Raw genomic sequence first — 20,613 nt, forward strand, 5'->3', positions numbered from 1 at the left:
AAGGGTCTTTTCCAACCTAAATGATTCAACATATTTAGTGACAGCAAGTCATCACCACATGCAAAACCGTGGTTGGTATGTCCTGGAGCAAGGGAATGCACAGCAGGTAGTCCACATCTAATTTGGACTCTAGTGCCCTTGATCTGTGGTATTAAGCATGTCATCCCACCTCTGCACCTTACTTTCCCCGTGAGCAAAATGGAGACAGTAACTCATAAAGAAAGAGAGTCTCAGCTGAGAATTGCCGTTTCCTCCGCTTGTTACATGCATGGCAATGACTTTGCAACTGGAGGAACAGCAAGCATTCTTCAAGATATTTGACATCAAACCACAAACTTCTGATCTGCCTTCTGAAGAAAGTACTATCTTAAATTTTCAGCTTCCCAGACTGTTTGTCAAGTGTATCTCCAGCCTTCTGAAGTTGTCAAAGCATGCAGATAAATAGTCTTATCTCCTTTAACACTGATATTCTCACAGTAAACAGAAGACTATTAGCAAGTCTTACTAATTGGAAGGCAGGTGAACAGATGAGGTGGCTGGAAAGGTGACCAGAAACACTGACTGGGGCTTGCTGAACAGTTTAATTTCTCTCCAATAAATTTCCCTTAGAGTTTTCTTAGGAGAAAAGCTCTTACACAATTTGTTGCGCTCTCATGCAAGACACAACATGGCCCAGGTTGCCTTCTGGACCTGTTACTCAAGACCCTTTATTTCTAGCAACAGAAGGAAGCTCCTAATATTTATTTTCCTACAAAACAAGCCATCGACTAGCCCTGTCTACTTAGTGGCTTTGTGATGATTCTTGTAGTCCCTTCTTTTACATTTCAGCAGCCTGTTAAACTTGACAATCAATCATTTTAAAGTGCAAACAGCCACCATCCTATGACATATGTAGAAGCATAGCTTGAAGCCTTTCTAATTTTAGCTTGTTTCAGTATACTAGAAGTTTCTAGCATCAGTCATCCAAGGAAATACTTTACATACCAAAATGTCACAAAAAGCAGCGTGTATCGGGATGATTTTGCATCCACAGTTTCCTGAAGCATGTGAAACACCGTGTACCAGGCACGCCCTGTTAACCAACTGCAGTTGTTTTCTCCCAGTAAAATATAAATGATATAAAAATGCAGACAGTATGTTTTCAAATGCATTTAAGTCAATAGTACACATATTTGTGCTACTGTGCTGCAGTTAGAAAAGACTCAATTCTTTTCCTAGTCGCACTAAATTACTGCAGAAAGTATTAAGCTTATGTAAGCAGAATTAGCGTTATGGCTAAAATCACCATGCAGCAGTCAGCTTTCAGCTTTCAGTTTATCTATCTTTTGCATACTCACAACCTCCTTTCGTCTGGTGGAAAAGATGATCAGCAAATGCTAAAGAGCATTATGCCAAGGAACGCACCGAAGAGCTGTGTTGTGAGTACGACCATCCGCTATCCCATTTGCTTTTTCACTACATACTGAGCATAACCTGTCACCAGCTGAAGACCAGAGGAGTGCGTCACTCCTGTATCGGAGGCTTAGCATTCCTCACATTCCCTGACGAGCTTTCCAGATTATACCCTCTTGAGAAGATGGTTGCCATATTTCTGCCTTAACGAGTAATACCTGAATACGCAATGTGTGGTGTTTTTGTTTCAAGCCCAAAGCCTGTGGCCCTGCCTGATGTACCGAGTATGCTCAGGCTTTGTTCTGTACATCGGTGGGGGGAAAAGTGGAGCCCGTGGTTCATCAGCCATGCGAAGCGCAGAGGGCCCAGGGATATCTCAAGGCTACCACGAACACACCGGCTGTTGCACAACACACACTCACTGCATTGGATTTACCGCATTTCCAAAGTGATTAACAGTTCTGTTATCATTTTGTCTACCACACTCCCAAAAGACCAGCCTTTTGCTCAGAACTACTGCAGCAATGACTGGCACACCAATATGGCTGCCGGTGAGATGGGGAACATTTTCCCTGGGAACAGTAATCACCTGCAGGAACATAAGAAATGGTCAGATCAGTGGCTCACCTAACCCAGTACTCAGTCTTAGGAAGTGGAAATGGGCAATGCTATTTAGGGACAGCAAGTCCGCTGTATTCAATATTTCTTCTGTCCCAAATCCCCAGCGTCCACGATTCACTGGGTTAGGGATATTGGTGGACACATCCCAGGCTGTAATATCCACTGACAAGCCTCCTGTTCCTGACATTGCCCAACACCTTCTTGGGCCTGTTGACACTGTCAGTCTCCAAAATGTCCTGTGACAACAAATTCCAGAAGTTCCCAACCCACCATATAAAAAAGTACTTTCTTTCATCTCTTTTAAGCTGATCTACTAATTTCATTGTGTATACTAACTGTGTATACTAATTTTCATTATAGTATTGCAGGATTTTTTGACTAACTGTTCTGCATTCATCTTATTCACTGTCTTTATGATTTTTGTAAATGCCTTGTCTTCCTCTCCAAATTGAAGAGTCTTTTCAGTCTCCTCATGGAGCAGCTGTTTCATCCTCTCCAACTGTTGTTTTCTCTGTACCTCTTTTTATGCCACTACGTCTTCCCTGAGATGCAGAGACCAGACTGCACAAAGTGCTCAAGATGTCGACTCAGCAAGGCTTTATATGGCAGCAAAAAGTCATGCTGTCCTCCTGACGGTGCCCAGCATTTTCCTGGCTGTTGGCTGCTGCTGCAGAGCTGGTGGTTTTGGTGAGCTGTTAGTGAGGACTCCAAGGTTCTTCCCTCAGCTGGTCCTGCCAGCTCTGAGCTCAGCATCACCTACAAGCATAAGAACAGCGCAGACAGAGAGCACTGCTTCCCCATCCATCCCCTCCCAACAACTGCAACTTTAGATGTATCCTGAACAAAAAAATGTACCCACTCAGGACATTCAGGAAACCTCCACAAATTTTTCTTGCACTTTATTTCTTCAGTTATTGTTCAAGCACTCACAGATTAGGAGATCTCAGCTTGAAAAGCCAACCTCTTCTTGACCAGAGTTAAACATAAACTTGTGGTTCCTCTGGAGATGACTGTTTTGTCTATGAAGCTACGGGCTACTTTGGCAATATGCATTTCTCATCCCCTCCCTTCCTCTATAAGCAGTTTTTATAAATCTCATAAAAAGTAATTGGACAAGGGACTGAAATCCAAGGTCCATCTTCCTCAGTGAACTTCTAGGCAACAGTTACAGTGTGAACGTGGATTAATTTTCTCTGCCTCCCTGGCCCAGTGAATACAGATGTATCCATGAAGACTGACAAGGCTTCAGTAGAAGGGACTGGGACAGCTCCTTCCTTCAATGCAGATTGTGTATCCTCGTGGTTGAGGTCTTATACACAACACCAGAAACATCAGCAGAAACATAAAGCAAGGTGAAGCACTTTGCATAGCCTACAACCATAACGATGGAGAAAACAACTTTACAGATCTTAGCACAGCTTGCTAGGGTTAAATTAATGCTTTTGCAGACAAAGAACAGATATGACAGAGAACACATTTATTTAAACTGCTGTACAACGGAAATCTCAATCATTTTCAAACGCCAGTTGAGGGAGAAGTGACTCACGTAGCTTGTGTACAGGAAGCCTCTTTGCATTTTTCAGTGCTGAATTGTTTTTTCTCTGAACATGTCACTTGTGTGAGTGCAGTTATCTGCTGAGGGGCAGCAATGTGTTTAGCAGGATATAAACATGGAGAAAGACATGGTTCCTGCCCTGAAGAGTTTGCAATCTAAAATGTGTCATGGACAATACTATTCCAACATATAACAATCAATCAACTGAAATATCATCAGTCAGATATAAGAAGACCCATTTTAACAAGCAAATGGAATACCAAATACATATATAAAGGCCACAGGTAGGACAGAATGGTGTCTTTGTTCTGTTATGTATTTGTATGTTCATAAGTCTACAGGCATGAAAGGTAGTGATGGTTTGCTTGAAACAATGATTTTATTTTCTTTGGCAGGGCGGCTCCGGTTTGTGCTTCCTGAACAAAAATAAGGAAAATTAGATTAGAACTTAGCACTCCTTCTGTGATTTTACATGTCTGAACCCTGGACAACATTGGGATGAATTAATTCCCATGCAACAGAGGAACCCAGATTTGGGAGAGGTAGCGTGAAAAAAGTGATGCATTTTCTGTCCTGTTAAGGCACTGGGTCTCCACATCAGCGTGCGGTTGGTGAAAACTATGGCAGCTACCTCAGAGGCGGAGTTAGCTGGGAAACTCACTAGTTCTAGAAAGAGCATATCACACTCTCCATCTGCAATCAGGAGAGAGTCCCACCACCCAAGGAAAAACCTGCTGGAAATTCCAACTTGCTTGTAGGTTAACAGTTTTTCCCTAGTAAGTGATCATTTGATCTCTATTTCTGTGCAGAGGAGAAGAGACAGTAGGAGGAAGAAGAAAATGTAAAAATTAGATTTGAAACCACGTGCTGACAAAACTTAAGCAATGCTGGATGCTCACACATCTATACATGTACACATTGTGCCTCCCAGATGCTTCCTGTTTTGAGGAACAGGAAGCACATTTGGCCTAGTTTCTAAGGCAGTCAGAGTAATTTTATAGTGTGTTGTATTTCTGGTCAGGCTCCTCTCCCTTCTCCAGTAATTTTTTTTTTTTAACATTTCAACTAAATTGGAGAGAGGGCTTCATTTGAGATGTGAAGCTCCTAAAAGTTTCAGTGAAATCAATAGCTGAGTAAGAGAGGAGAGAGACGAATTCTTATCCCAGATGAAAGCGAAGCTGCAATGAGTCTAACAGTTAAGGGTACTTTTGGCCCATCAGTTGGGCACTTCATGCATATACACTGACCACTCAAGCAGTACACACCTAGCATGCTGCACTTTGCATTGCTCATACTCAGGGGACACAGCAGAGAGCTAGGGGGTACCATGCGAAGATGCTAAGGAATAAGCCCAAAGCAGATGTCAGAAGCCTGGCAGGGACGTGAAGGTTGTAAGAGCGATGGGGAATGGATCGAAGGGCCTGCAGTATTTGTTGGGTATTAGGGATGACAGAGATGGCTGCGTAGGAAAGTCTGCTTCATTGGTGCCACAGAAACGGGGAAAGCTAATAGACTCACTAAGGGCAATAGTTCTGACTAACCATCATGTGTCAAATGCATAATACCTTTCTTAGTTTTGGTATGTTCTTTCCATTCTTGTCATTGCATCTAGCAACAATATGTACAAATTTTTCAAGTTTATGTTACTTCAAGAACATTTAGAAACTGTGCTGGATATCTTAATAGTTACCTGAAAACCTGATCAAGAAAGAAAGTGTCATAGGGAAGTGTACTAAGACTCTCCTTGCTCCTCCTCCTCTTCCTTTTCTTCTCCCTCTTCCTGCTTTTCTTCTCCCTCTTCCTGTTTTTCTTCTTCTTCCTTTTTTATAGAAAATAGTTGTAGTTATGTAGAAAATGAAGGAAAAAATAAAGAGTCTTGAAATGCAGAGCTCTGCTTTTGCAACTGTTGCATTTCTAGTAAATGCAATATTATTAGAGCTTAAAAAATAGAACAGAGGAGTAACGTATAGAGCTTTTAATCTTAACATGCCAGGGCTCTAGCTTTGTGGAGTTAATAGGCAAGTGCTGGAATATAAGAACCCTCCTAGAGAGGTTAGAACATGGCACATGGTTAAGCTGTAAATAGATGTTCAAGATCAAAATGGGAATATTAAATATATGTAAATATGAGAAAAAGTTTAGTATTTTTAATTATATGCTTTCTTGGAGCAGTAAACAAGTCAAGAATCATGGCACAGGAACTAGACTCCTGAATAGTCCAAAAATCATTCAGAGTCAGATAATACAGCCTTGTTTCTGTTTCAAAAATCCTTATTTCTTTCTTTTATAAAGGAGAAATGGTACAACTTAAAGGCAATAGCCCTTTCCTTCAGTCAACCAAATTAACATTTATCTGAAAGCTAACATTTATGTAACACAGACAACAATCTGTGTTTAGTGTCTTTTAAGAGCTAATAAATGAAGCTTTAAAGTGTAGTCCTGCTCTGAAAAACAACTGAAAATGGCATTGTAGGCTTTTCTGCTCCTTCTCCTACAGCAAACTCTTGTTCAAAGGCATTCCACCCATGTGTATAAACAAGCTTTATCTCAAAATTTCATACCTTCATATACTACCTAGACTAGAAAAATCATGGGAATTTCCTCCTGACATAATCAACCAATCAATGAATACATAACCAGTTTTCAGTCAGGACTGCAAGTAGTGTATGAGTAGCACAGACCTTAGGTTTTCCTCTCAGACACATACTGTCTGTAAGAGAGGCACATCTGAGTCACTGAAGTAAAAACCTGCTTAAACATGTGCTTGGGAATGGACCTGTTGTAATCAGATTCCTGGTTTGAATCGTTTTTCAGGGAAAACTATTGCACTAAGGGATCGTCCCTGCAAAAGCAGAAACGTAACACGAATGCCCGCACAGGTCAGCTGGATTAGAAGTTCTCATGCCAAAGGAATATTGCCTCTTTCAGTATCTTTCCCCAGGAGGGGTGCCTTTCATTAGCACTCTCTGAAGCAGGGCCAGGCAAGCCCATAGACAAGCAACATCTTTCAGATATTAACAACTTCAGTTCAAAATTCAAGTCAATTACCTTTTATGGGAAAAAATGGTATTTTTCTTGCTTGAAGCATTAGTTAGTGGTGCCAGGGTGCACTAACCAGCCTTAACAGCCCTCGCCAGTCTCACCAGGAACCCCCACGCTTTGCCCATGAGCCCAGGAGCTCCATTTCATCTGCCAGGTCCACAATGCATAACTCTGAGAGTGGGCATGTGTATGTATACACATGTATATATGCATGTATTGCAGTTCGGAAGTGGGAAGATGTGAATGTGTCCTCTTACTAATTGCAGGTTTGTAGTGGAAAATAGCCTAAAGTAATCATTAGTTTTACTGGGAACACTGTAGAAATATTCAAGGCATAAACTTGCAATGCTGGGCAAAGCAGAAAAGCATATAAGGATTTGCACCTGGGTCTTACAAATTCTGGCAAGGAAAATATTTCCTTTATAGGCAGAAATGCCTAAATTGTCAGAATGACTCTTTCACAGTCACGACACTGAAAATGTAATCAGCATGTTGTCAGTAGGTGTTTGTTAAAGAAATAGTTGTCTTGGGAATCCTTGGCAAATTTTATTAAAGAGTCTGTAAAAGACAATTTCTCTTCCAGTTATAGTTTTTAATGATTAAAGGCTTACCTTTGTTCCCAAACACTAAGACTATGACATGACCAATAATTATCTCTAGCAGAATATAATACTAGTATATTTAGTTTCATGAATAAGAATTTACTATCTTTTGAGTGAAGCAAAGAGACTGAAAAGGAATTAAATGCAAACAAACAAAAGATGAAAGCAAAATGTCCAAATATACTATACCCCTGTTGCTGCATGATCTTCCTTGCTTTCCTATGTAAGCGATACAAAACAAAAAGTTTAAAAGATAAATCAAAGAAAGAATATCAGAGGTCATACAGGCAAAACACAGCAGAAATTAAACACTGAATTTAGGAAAATTCTGTGGAATTCAGTAGATTTATTTTGAGATAATGTCCTCCAGATTAACTCACAAAGCACATTTAAGCTAAGCTTTTACTTTGAAAAAGGGCTATAAAAGCATTAAATACAGCTCCCTTTTTCTCAGTTACTTCCAATCAAATCTGCTTCACTGACAAGCAAAGCATTAGAGCTGGGGTTTTGTTTGCTTTTTCAGGTGATTTTTCTTCTTCTTTTTTTTTTTTTTTAATTAGCTGGTCTGCAAAATGAAAGCTAAATCAGCATTATACAGAGTCTTATCTATGTTACAGATCATCACTTGGAATCTGGCTTGCAGTTCTGTTAACTGTTGCAGGCTGGAGCAGGTGCCTTGGCTCAACAGTACTGGGGAATAAGAAATAATACAAGCTGGTTTTAGGCTGAAGATTGAGCAAAAATGATGAAGAGAAGAGAGATAAAAGAGAAAAAAATGTAAATGTACAATGAATAGAATTTAATATTAGATACCAAGCTGGTTATTGGAGACAAGAGCTAATCTTACACAAAATCCAAAAAGAAAGGGCAAATGGAATAGTACCATGCAGAAGGCATGACCGGTTGATGCAAGTCTGCACAGAATGAGTTGAGATAACAGAGTGAGCTGCAGTTCCAGGGCTTATATATGGCCTGGGGAATTGCTGAGGCAGGATATAGACTTGCATTATAATATGATTTTTGAACATGTTTATAAAATAATTCTGCCCTGAAGTGAGCCTAATCTGTCCTGCAAACTGATTTAACTAGGACACCACTTAAAAATATTCTAACCCCCACACTAAAATCTAAAGTTAAAATCAGATAGTAAAAATAAAGAAAAATTATTACCATCACATCTAGTGACCAGCAGACCCCTTGCTGCGCCACGTGCATAGGAGGTCACAGTCTTTTCCTCAAAAAAACTCAGAAGCAGAGGGACAGACAAAGCAAGAAAAAGGGACACTATATAAAAAAAAAATGGTTTCTCACCCTTCTCCATCAGAGGATGGGGATTAGGAATGAAAAAAAGATTAGGAAGAAGTCAAGGATAAGCTTGATGAAGTGATTAGGGAAGGAAAGTATGCAACAGGTTTAAGGTAAAAAAAATTTCATAATCTAAAGAAATCCTAGTGCAGCTGTCCCTTGGTGACCCAGGCTGAAAGCTGTTCCAGTTACTTAGTGCTGGATCTGTGTAAGGGACTTTCTATTTTGACATCTGCTCTGGGCTTTCCTGGATGCTTGTGTGAATGAAGGACTGGAGCTGCTGAAGCCTAGGCAGTCTAATGTGAGGTGTGCAAAGAACAGCCTGTCGCACTGTGCGCTTATCCCTGTCGCTTTCAGGAGGCAGCTGCTGAATTAAGAGATCTGTTTTTCAGAGGATCAGGGTCTCTCGCTGGTTTCCTCAGCGTCATACCAGCCTGAGACAAAAAGCTGGAGCTTCTGGACTCATGCATCTCCCAGCAAGGGCAGCAGATGCAGTAGGGGAGAGTTGCAGCCTCCACACATACCCACATTGACCATCGGCTGCCATTCCTGCTACTGAGGCATTGGAGGAGGCTTCTGAAATTTGGGACCCTCCATGCAGCTCCACAATTGAGACAGTCACAGTTTATTTTGTTATCTGTCTTATGCTCATTGGCAAAGACTGAGATATCTTTACCTCATCAAGACTCTTCCAGAATTTTTCCATAGCACTGGCATTTCTCCTGCAAAGTCACTGGAGGAAAGCTGGCTGGGTTACACCCCACATCAGAGTAATTTTTAAGCTGGTTTGAAACTGAGTGCTAAATAAGGCCAAAAGGCCAATACTAGATTCTCACTTGTATATTAATTCAGAAGCAGAACATAAAACTGCAATATTTAAATTATGGCATGTTGATTTGAGGGTTTGTCAAAAGAGTAAGTTGATACTCCAAAAGGGACCTGACTACTGTTCAAAAGATGCAACTGTTTGGCTGCAAAACACAGTGGGCTGCTGATAAAAAGGTCCCCCTTTCAGAACTCAGTATACAGAGACCAGCTCTTAATAAGCTAGAAGAAAACAAGACATGGGTGGGGAGAGCCCACAGAAAACATCTATTCAATGTGGTCAAGCAGTCAAACATGATGTGCTGGGCTGCAGGATGAGAGGAAAAGAGGGAAATACTGAAAATATTGTGTTGATACTACATGTAGCCTTTAGGATCTAACATCCAGTGGAGATACTCCAACGGCAATCTGACAGTCTTTAAATGTATTTAACTTCATAAAACCCTGGTCAGGTAAGGAGATGTTATTTTAGCTTTCTTTTATAAGGGTAAAATGAGATACAGAGACAAAAGGTGGAATTCATCTCACTGTAGCTGCCTCAAAGTTACTTTTCTCATCTAAACTCATCCTCTGTGTGCTGTCTGTAGTCAATAAGAATACCAGAATTTCTACAGAATGATTCATGCCATCCCAACAGAAGTGATAATTGGGATGAACTGTGGCAAAGTGGACACATGCCATGTCACTGAAGTGATTTGTCCTAGGTGACATGGGAAGTGGGTGGTGGAACAGGGTGAAAAATGTTTTTTGTGCATCCCTGGCAGGAGCCACTGGTACCATGCTGCCTGCAGTGGTGAGTAGCCTCTCTAAAAACAAGTGAGACAGGAACAGAAACAGTGATTTTTTTCTTCCCCTAGGAGCTAATATACACCTGGCATGTTGAAGGTGGGTATCAGAGTTGCATGATTTCAGGAAGACTTTTCCTCCTCCTTATGTAAGACTGTGTAAGAACATTTCGACGCTGCCAAGACTGTGCAGGTGAAAGGGGAGGATTTGTAAGACTAATAATATTTTATGCCCTCATAACCACAGAAAGGTCTCTTCAAACACACTATCTTGCCTAGTGCTCTCTCCTCTGCCGATCCCTTCCCTCTAAAACTAGAGGAGAATATATTTTCCACTCACAGTTCCAATCCATTCTGTGAGAAATGAAGCAAGGTGCTTGTTGTATAGTAGAGGTATTGCATTATGTCACTACAAAACCTCTCATACACAGCTGTTTGACACATTTGCAGATGTGTTCCAGCATTCTGTTCTCATTTGAAAAACATTAGAGTAGACTGCCGGCCAGAATGACAAGTAACCTAATCCAGCCAGGGGATGCACTGCAGTTTTATGCTGGGCTTCTCTGAAGAGCCGAGGAAAAAGGCATTTGATGGCACTTATGTGCCAGCTGAAATTCACAGAGATATGAAAAGTGCTTGGATATAATTTAAGGAGAAATTTCAGTTCCCACTGAGGACTGTCTCTCCTCATCACCATTTTGAAATTTTAAATGGGACTTCCCAGTGCCTGAGACTTGCATGAGGCTGTGTAAAAGGGTGCGTTTCCAGCCTAACAATGACTGGTTCAGTCATTGTTAAAAAGGGTAGTGGGGAAAGGCTTTCAGAGGGGGGCTTCCTCTGGAAAAACATTGCAGCTAGATGGAAAAAAAACCAAAACACATTTGTTTTGGTCTTTAGTGAAAGAGATGATGCGTCTGTGACAGATATTCCACTGGGACCATCTATTCTCCAAACCACAAAAAATCCTGACAAGTGTAAGTGCTTGATCCAGCAGTAGGCCTGATTCTTTGGGAAGAGAGTCACCCGACACTGCAACTTCAAAATAAACCCATCCTTAAATGCCAAACTGCCAGAGCAGCAGGAGAAATAAAGCATCTGGATCCCTATCTCCAGACACGGGATCCATTTCTGCTTAGTCTCTACTGGGTCTACAACGTGGCCAGTAACATAAACACCCCACTGAGGAAGACACCGGCACACAACAGAATGGTCCCTTTTTGTGGGATCCATCTACCTTTCAACCACAAGTACTTTACTGATGTTAGCTAACTGCAGGGTATTATACTAGGGAATTGAAGGAACTCAGGTGGCTTCTTCCAAGAACCTTTAGCACTGCAGTTTGAGATCTGCCCCTGTGACTGTAATATCAGACCATCATGCAGGCAGAAAAGAGAAAAACTGTCTCCATTTCTGCACTGCCCAGGGGTTTCTGCATGGCCTGGAGAAGACACTGTCAGATGTGGCTGGCTGCAACAGCAGACAATGCTGGTACATGACAACAAACATATTAACAATTAGATTTACGAGCACTGCAGATGCTGGCCATTGGTAGCAGCAAATTTTTCCACACAGATAGGACTCATATGTCTAGTCCTAAATTATTCTCAATAACTAGAGTCTGGTTCCAAATGAGCATTAAAAAAAAAAAGCTCATGGTAACAAGTGGCAAAAGGAAACTGTTAAATAACTTCTGTTATTCAGGATTCAGAGTGAAGTTCCCTGGAGTTTTATCTATGTTTCATATCACCATGATGTCAAAGGAAATGCATCCAAAAGCAAGCAGGACCACTCTGCAATCAGTCTTCCCACTCTGAGGCACACTAGGAGGGCCTGTGGGTTTCTGTTTCATGTGCTTAGCACAGGTAAAACCCTCATATCAAAAAGGGAAAAAGAAAAAATTACCTGCTGATCTTCTGATGGTAACTGAGCAGACTGAGCCTCTTCATGAGCCCCTTCATCTGCCTTGTCTTCTGTGTGTGCCTCAGTTTTGTCCATGGCATCAGACTGTTCAGTCTCCTGGCAGCAAAGGAGAAGTTATTGTCAGCCTCAGGGCACATAACCAACAATTCATTTCTATAAAACTCTTGACTTTACAGTTTTGAGAGGTGTTTTTCTAATTTTGCTTCAGTACTCAAATGAAAATATACTCTCTTGGACATTTTCCTGTGAAAGGAACACTTGTTGGCATGTTGGTCTGTTGCTAAAGGCATGGGGTTTGTGTAGGGGAAACGTGAATTCAAGCACTGCTTCCTCTTCAGAGCATAGCAGATTCTCTAACTTTTCTGTGGAAAGTTTAATAGAAACCGAAGCTCACCCTGATGGCACATTTTAGCTTCAGAAGAAAAAGCCTTTTTCACCAGCATGTATTCCAATTAAACATCATTAAGAAGCTACAGAAAAGCAGGAGTAATAAAGGATTTCATATATAGCCTCTTAACTTTCTTGTTTAAAATCATCAGGAAACTGTTCCTCAATTCACACACCAATCTATCAAATCTAGTTATTCCAGCAGCGTGAACAAGCACCTCCAAGAAGGCTCTTTGTTTTAAGTCCTGTTGTACTTTCAGCTAGGCAGCTGTGAAAGGCTACACTGGATCACACACTGTGTCAGCTAAAAGGAGACCTGTATGGCCTCAAGTGGAACAATAGAAATAGGACGAAATACAATAGCATGAGGTGCAAAGTCACATTATTTGGGATAGGTAGTTCTGGGACAGAGATTAGAAACAGATGTTTCTACTGCATTTTGGAAGCTTGTTAGTTAATGATCATTGAAGAAGAAGATGATGGATGTATTTAAATAATCATGGAATAACTGAGCCACAAATGTGATGCGACAGTGAATGAGGTAATAAATGTGATCCTCAGATGTATGAGGTGAGGTATAGCTGGTGGAGCTGAAAGCAAATATTAATGTCATTGTACAAGGCTAAGGCGAAACCTCCTCTGGATCGCTCTACCGTTCCAGTCACTCAGGCTCAAGAAAGAGAAATTCAGACTGGAACAGGTGCAGAGGGGGGCTACAGGAATATTTGAGGGAGTGTAAAGCCTGTCTTATGAGAGGGTGACAAAAAAAGCTTCATTACTTTAATCTATTAGATGTAATGCTGTGGGGGGATATAATGGTCCTCTAAAAATAGATCAGAGTAAACATCAAGGAGGGATAGGTTAAGGAAGAACACTGAGGTAGATGCAAAGTGAGTACAAACTGGCTGAAAGTAAAAATTCTAATAATCAGCAGTGTGAAATTTTGGAAAAGCTTTCTAGTAGAGAAGCTGAGGCAAAGGACCTCATTCATTAAAAGGGAATTTGACCACTTCCGAGAGGTGTTATCTGGTGTGGTTGCCTCCAGCAGCAGATAACTGGGCTCAGGGGAGGTCCTGTCCTGTGTCATCCTAAGTCTTACACACTTTGGGCAGAGCACCACATCCCTGATCAGAAGACAAGCTCCTTTCTCATCCCTGTGACCAAGCCTTTATAACATATCCACCTGGTCGGTTTGGGTTTTTCTTCTTTTCCATAATTTCATTTGTCTCTGCAGTTAAACAAAAGCGCCCAGTCATGATCCCCTGTCCTTTAAGCTTCTCAAGTCCTCCTGCAGCGTCCTCATCATATATGATTTCTTCAGCCTGTGTACTTAGCCTGCAGAAGTGTGACACTAGCATAGCTATCTGGCTTTTAGCCCCAGAGCAGACTTGGATGAGTGCTGACTTAGGGATCTTTGCCCCATAACGAGGTGTGCAATATAAGACACACCCTCCTGCTGGGATGCTCTGCTGGATGGGGACAAGAATGATAGAAAGGAGGTCAGGAATGTTTGGAAGCAGATATCATGACAGAGTGAAAATGGACAAAATACTTCTGCAGTTTTACCTTTTTCCTGAAAATTCACTGTGTGTAAGGTTTGGTGCCCTTTTGGCAGTTTTCTCCTGAATCATGGGCAATGTGTTCTATATGTAAGGAGCTTGTAATGAAAAGAGAGTAGGCACATAGGCTCAGAAGTTCCCCTTCCTCTCCACAGAGAAAAACAACAGCAGCAAACAAACGTATAAGCAGCAAGCATCGCCCTCCCTGCAGTCCTTCCCTAGCACTGCACTGCTCCTGCCCTCCAGGCACCAAAAGCCTTTCCAGGGCTGTGTGGTGAACTGGAGCAGGAGGCTGATCGAGATTAAAGCTTTAAAAAGAAAAACATTTCTATCATGTCACGCAATTTGCACACTCCATTACACAGCTGCATAAATGGTTTTGCCAGCACGTGGGGGATGCTTGGGGAGAGAAATGAGCAGCTGGGAGTAAGCAGAAGGAGCCAGCGGAAGAAGGAAGGAGAAAAGACTGTTTCTATTTCTGGCAATATTGTCTCTTTTCAAGTACACCTAAAACTGTGGGCTCATCACACTCTGATGCTGGTGGCATTGTTATTAAAAACAGATCTACAAGAGACATTTGTTTGGCTTAATTTATCTTTTACTTTTCCCCCACAAGCTAACAAAATATTTGAAGATTAAAATGTGTAGTAACACAGACATATATTGAAATTCTCTTGTGCAACATTGTATTAATACATTGTTTTCTTAAGCAAATTATAACTTTCTTACAGATACTTTCTTTGTAGCAGTTCCTAAAATGAAAAGGATAGTGTTAATGAAAACTAAATTGGTTAGATATTTATTTTCAGCATGTATATTAACATTTCATTTTACAATCTATGTACTCAATATTTTTTGGCAGATACATAAAATACATAAAGACTGAAGATGGCATTCTAATTAAAATGGACCTATTTGTGGAGTCTCCTTCTCTGGAGATATTAAAATCTCGCCTGGACGCATTCCTGTGCAATCTGCTCTAGGTGAACCTGCTGTGGTGGGAGGGTTGGACTAGATGATCTCCAGAGGTCCCTTCCAATCCCTATCATTCTGTGATTCTGTAAAACTATCTCAGATGAATCATATACTTACTGAGAGCATAAGGCAAAAAAAAGTTGCAGCTGAAAGAACTAAACCCTAGAAGTAGTGTGTTAACAGCCAGAACACACGCGCACACACTCATGCACACACACATACAGAGTTCTTATTAATTATATGGAGAACTGTGCTGTTTGGAATATTATAATTAGGTATAATATATATATAGCTCTCCACAGAAACACAAAATTTAATTTTTAACTAATTTAAAATTATTTAAAATTTAAAATAATTTATAAAGATTGGCTGGCAGGTCATTTTCTCTTTAAATAAAATGCACGTACTGTAAATTTGTAATTCAAAGCAGTCTTAGTAGAAGTCGTCTTCAACTAAAAGACTAAAGCTCAAGTATCTACGGATGTTGGGATATCAAGATTATGGATATTAAGACCAAGAATACTAAGATTAAGGACATAAGTATATAAAAGATCTGAAAACACACTCTCAGCTCAAGTAAATCAGCTTCACTGAGTTCACAGCGCAATTGCAAACCTAAATGATCTTGCTACAAGCTACTGTCTCTCCGGACTTCTGGGAAACAGAAGCAGTATTCCACAACAGTTAATAAAGTTCTCAAAAAAACTGATTGTCCCTGAAAATAAAAAGCAATTAATTACCTGCATTCAAACCTTGCTAAGATACTCAGAAGGTGTAGTAATACAGCATAATGTTTGTCTCTTATTTTAAGTAATAGGCATCTCATTGACAAAACGTACCCAACTTTGGGGGCAGCTGAGACTGACACACCTGACCCTAGACATATAAACTGCATTGATTATAGCTCAAATGTACACAGGTATACTATTGGCTTATCATTGTTCATGCCACTAATCCAAGATTAAATGGGATCATTCAGAAATCTATCACTACCTTGAGTGATCTTTGGGTCAGGCATAAAGCACAGCTGTCCTCTAAATCCCAGCCTGCCATGAAACATGTTTAGAAGTTAGAAGTATTCTAGATCTGATATTCCTTAAAGTGAGAAGGTATTTCATATTAATAAAGTAAAGAATTTATTAATATAAACACTATGCCTGCTTCTTCTCTTAGGCACATAAAACTGTGCTACCCCTCCCTGTTAAATGATGCTTTAGAAAACATGATGACCAGTGTGATGGGGAGGCAACAGGAGATGACCTAACAGATGCCGTGACCTAATTGACCCTTTCTGAAGTACCAAAAGTACATACTGATTTCCTGTAATGTCACTGAGTTTTATGGCCACATAGCCTTTACCCTTTAAGGATAAAAATGTACTTGGTATATAGGAAAAAAAGTGTGAAGATCTGTGACTGACTTCCACAGTGGTCTAAGCAAATAGTTAGCATTTAGAGCTTTGGCCTTTCCACCAAGATCTGCAGAAGTTTCCATATGCCATCCAAGCATCTAAATACTCAATTGTATTGGATCCGGGAACATGGTGAGGGACACAGCAACTGGTCATTTGTACAGTGGTACCTGACCAGAACCCTTAGCAGAGGTCTGAACACGGCTGGCTGCAGGGAGGGGTAGGCACCTGCATAGGGAGCTGCCCCCCAGCCTGTTTTCCAGCCAGCCTGGTTAACTTTGATGTTGATTTGCTATTTCCTGCTGAAACAATTACGGCTTTTTTGTAAGTAAGAGGATACTTAAATAAATAAGTGTGTAAAGACTACTTTGCATGTGTGCTGCAGATCTGAGAGGGACCTTCTTTATATCTGTGTGTATTCAGAGCTTCTTTACATGTATCTTAGAGTCAATAAGCACCTTGGTGACAACTTTGATGTGTCCTAGACATATCAGACTCACCCTGTAAGTGTAGATCAGGTTGCATATTAGGCTCTGGCACCATCAGAGCTCAAATACCTAGCAGTAACTGTAAAGTGTAAACACTGGACAAGTAGGTCTGGTGACAAGTTGTAGCCACCTAACCCAGAGAGAAGTCAGGGCTACAAAAATGAGAATCTGCAGAACTGAAACATGTTTATTTTGCACTCAGCAGGCTGACAAGGCAACAAATTTAACTACAGTTATTTTGTTGGGAAGTTATACTTTGTTGAGGGATTAGCAAAAATTCGTCTGCTTGCTCTAGAAAATAGGCTCAAAACAGTCCTGGGTCAGGATCTTAGTGGACTGTGCTGTGAAAGAGCATCACGCTCATTAAAGAACTTCTCTACTGCTGGTGCAATATGTGACAAAAGATGGACGGAAAAGGAAAAAGGGTCTTCTGAGGCAAGAGTATAAATCATGTAACAGCTTCATATTAATCTTTGTAATGTCTCTGTGAGGTAAAAACCCCTAGAAAACAGATGCTTACTGCCTGTTTTGTGGTGTTCCCATGCTTTATAGTTTGCTTTATAAGTTATCACCATATTCCAGAAAAAAACCCCACAGTTATTTAAGAAGATACTAGTAGGAAGCCCTGTCATATGTGTCATCATGACCATCTCTTTCACACCTGACTTATTATTCCAGGTTCATGCTGCTGGAAATCAATGTCACGAGCCATTCCTTGTACTTCATGTTAAGGTTGAATTGACAGCCTAATGAAATGAAAGCAGAAGCAGTGCAGCAAGGTTATTTGTATGACAAAGCACAGCCAGACTGTCAGGCAGTGCAGATGCTGAGAAACACCTCTGCAATAAATGCTAAAACACTTTTATATGTCTCTCTTAAATTCAGTAACAGATTCTAAAAGGGAGACAATTGAAATATACTTCCACTCTTTACACGGATTTTTTAAAAACACTGTGACTTACTTCCACTTGCTGGACTGAAACAATCACCACCACCACTGATGCAGCAGTTAATCAGCTTAAACCATACTTGCTTGCTACCAATGGCACTAACACTTATCTGCCCAGCAGAATGTACCAAACATATTATTTTCAGCATTTACAAAGTTGTCACGAAGTAGAAACTGTAATAGCCTTTGCTGACATCTGGGAATGAATGAATTTACAAAAATTGCTACTTTGCTTCATAGACACACTATCTAACAGAACCTTGCATGAAGGAGCAGATAATATATGAAGTGGGAAGATGGAAAAAATGCAATTTTCTTTATCTCATTGATTCTCCATGTATCTTTTATAATGATTTTCATATGTAATACCTGCAGTCCTTTAAGCCTTTCATGGCTTTGTGGATGTTAATTAAATGAATTCTCACAAGACCCTTGTGAAGTAGGCAAGTAATTTTTATTTCCCTTGGTGGGAAATGGCACAGCTAAAGCAGAAAGTTTAAATCACTTGCTCCTTATCACACAGGGACTGAGCGTCAAAGACATTTATAGCAACTGCGGCTCTCCCCCGGGTATCTCTTCATCTGCAGCTCCCAAAGCACTTAGCAAAGGCTCCTTTTCTAACAGAGACAGTTACAACAATGTTTCACTCAAAGTTGCTACACAGTTGGCAGCAGAGTTGGACCAGGAGGCAGATCTCAGGCTCCCGGGGAGTTCTTCAGCCAAAAAGGAAAAAGAAAAAAGAAAAAAGAAAAAAACCAAAAGAAACATCTTTTTCTTTTGCCAGAAATATATTAGAACATTGCCAAAATACAGTGGATAGAGAACAACAGGTAGACCTGCCAAAGGGACTTTGTGACATCCTGGGTGAGACTTTAAGTTATCTCCTCAAGGCAGAGGGAGCAAACCCCATAGCGCCAGTCTGCGTGTACACACAGAGGATGGAAGGGGTCCACACCCCAGCCCCTCTGTTGGTGGCCAGTACAAACCCTGTTTGCCCAAGGTTTAATGCAGTCAGGGGCAAGTGAAGGTTTCTTGTAATTAACACAACCTACAAATTGCATCAGGAAATTCTGCTTCATTTAAAAGCTGAACATGATAAAATACTGCTTTGTGTCAACAACAACAAAATCGTCAGCTGGAGGCATGGTAACAAGCCCGCAGTGAAAGAGGGGAAGAGAGAAGTATTTTCTAGAATTTACTGAACCAGCCACTTTTTTTTTCCCTTAAGAACACTTTGCTGCACCAGCATCTAATGTAATGCCTGTCACTGCCCCTTATTTGACATGCTGAGTCACTGCCTATCTTCATCTTTTATTAAAATCAAATAAATGGCCCCCATGGAAGGACAGTAGTGCATACCTTTGTGCCTGGAGGAGGAGCAAGACCCAGGAATGAATAAATAATATTTTCTTCTTTAGCAGAGAAAAAGGATTCAAAATCCTACAAAAGGAACAAACAAATAACAGAGAATTGGTAAAAAAATATCAAACAAAAAGCAGAGGAGGAAGAGACTAGCCCACGCAAATCTTTCTTATATTGGTGAGAATGACTATGCATTTGTACAAGCGCCTGCATTGTCTAAGCCCCAGGAAGAAAACTCAGACAAAGGGAGTTTCACACCGGTTGGCACAATGAACAAATGGGCAAACCTCTCCAGAGACTTACACTTTAATTATATCACATCTATGTCAGAATCAGATAAAATTAAACATCTCATTTTAATGTGCCTCAGCTGTACACACCAAAGCAAAGCTATTCCTATTTAAATGTTAAAATAAAACTTGCTGTGAGTAAGAACACAAAACAGGCCCTCAAAACCCTGGACAGCTTTATGGCAAATAAAACACGACAGTCAACATAACAACATAACAAGTAAAATGATAGTGAGGAAACTTTATTTTAAAGAAGGCATTCTGTTTAGAAAATGCAGTTACTTTTCAGATGAACTTAACAAAGGACTATGTTGCTCCCTCTGACTTACATGTACCAGCCACAACGTCTTGTCCACATGTGAACTGAAGTTATAAATCATTATGTTAAATACCTGTTATCTCTTCAGTGCTTATATAACTGAAAAGATGTGAAGGATGGCTCCTATCCTACCATCTAGAACTTGCATGATCTTTACTGTATTTACCTATACAGCTTTCCTATCAATTAAGGAAGCTCTGCTATCACTCGTTTGTTACTGGAAAGTTCATGACTCGCATCTTACACAGGTAAAAATCAACACGTATGTAAGACCTCAGCAGAAACTCTGGTCATAAGTGACCAGCCCACAATCACACAGCAGCTCTGTGTAGGACAGGGGATGAATGCATGTCTGCTGAGTCCTAGACTACTGCCTTGACCATGTTATCACCCTTCTCCTCATCCCAAATAACTCCAAAATAGAAGGCTGTAAATAACAAGGTGCTGACTCATCCTTGAGACTTTTTTTGTAAAGCTGGGTTAGGACCTGAGTTGTTTTATTGGGCTGTTTTTGTATTTCCAGAGAATAAATTATTGGCCAAGGGTAATCCTAGGGAAAGGTTGGAGTGGATGGTTTAGAAGTCACCTTAATATTAACAAGACTGGAATCAATGACATTTCAGTCCAGTTTGGAAGAGCCAACATAGCTTAACAGACAGGATAAATTACAGCCCATTTCACTGATTTATCTAAGGGACAGATTGGCTTTCACATAGACCTAGCTACAGGCAGTGGAAACTGCCCAGTCTGGGAGAAGACCCAGAGCACATTTTCCCCTGACCAGGCAGAATACCTGCTGCTGCTCCAGGCCACCCATTTCTCAAAC

General features: G+C 40.6%; 2 protein-coding genes across 2 annotated transcripts in view; both read right to left on the minus strand.

The window, feature by feature from the left end:
- Positions 1 to 1,419, minus strand: part of B3GALT5 (beta-1,3-galactosyltransferase 5) — a 31,203-nt gene extending 29,784 nt beyond the window's left edge. The window contains exon 1 of the mRNA XM_059826117.1: positions 1,405 to 1,419. The gene's annotated coding sequence lies outside the window, so the exon portion shown is untranslated. The remainder of the gene's footprint in view (positions 1 to 1,404) is intronic.
- A 2,054-nt stretch (positions 1,420 to 3,473) lies between these two features.
- The window catches only part of SH3BGR (SH3 domain binding glutamate rich protein), a 28,370-nt gene continuing 11,230 nt past the window's right edge, over positions 3,474 to 20,613 (minus strand). The window contains exons 3-7 of the mRNA XM_059816068.1: positions 19,176 to 19,256; positions 12,030 to 12,143; positions 7,402 to 7,431; positions 5,259 to 5,387; positions 3,474 to 3,984 (exon numbers count right to left, since the gene is read on the minus strand). Of these exons, the coding sequence (XP_059672051.1) occupies positions 5,301 to 5,387; positions 7,402 to 7,431; positions 12,030 to 12,143; positions 19,176 to 19,256 (312 nt within the window). The 3' untranslated portion in view covers positions 3,474 to 3,984; positions 5,259 to 5,300. The remainder of the gene's footprint in view (positions 3,985 to 5,258; positions 5,388 to 7,401; positions 7,432 to 12,029; positions 12,144 to 19,175; positions 19,257 to 20,613) is intronic.

Source organism: Gavia stellata, chromosome 1, assembly GCF_030936135.1.
Source record: "Gavia stellata isolate bGavSte3 chromosome 1, bGavSte3.hap2, whole genome shotgun sequence".
NCBI lineage: Eukaryota > Metazoa > Chordata > Aves > Gaviiformes > Gaviidae > Gavia > Gavia stellata.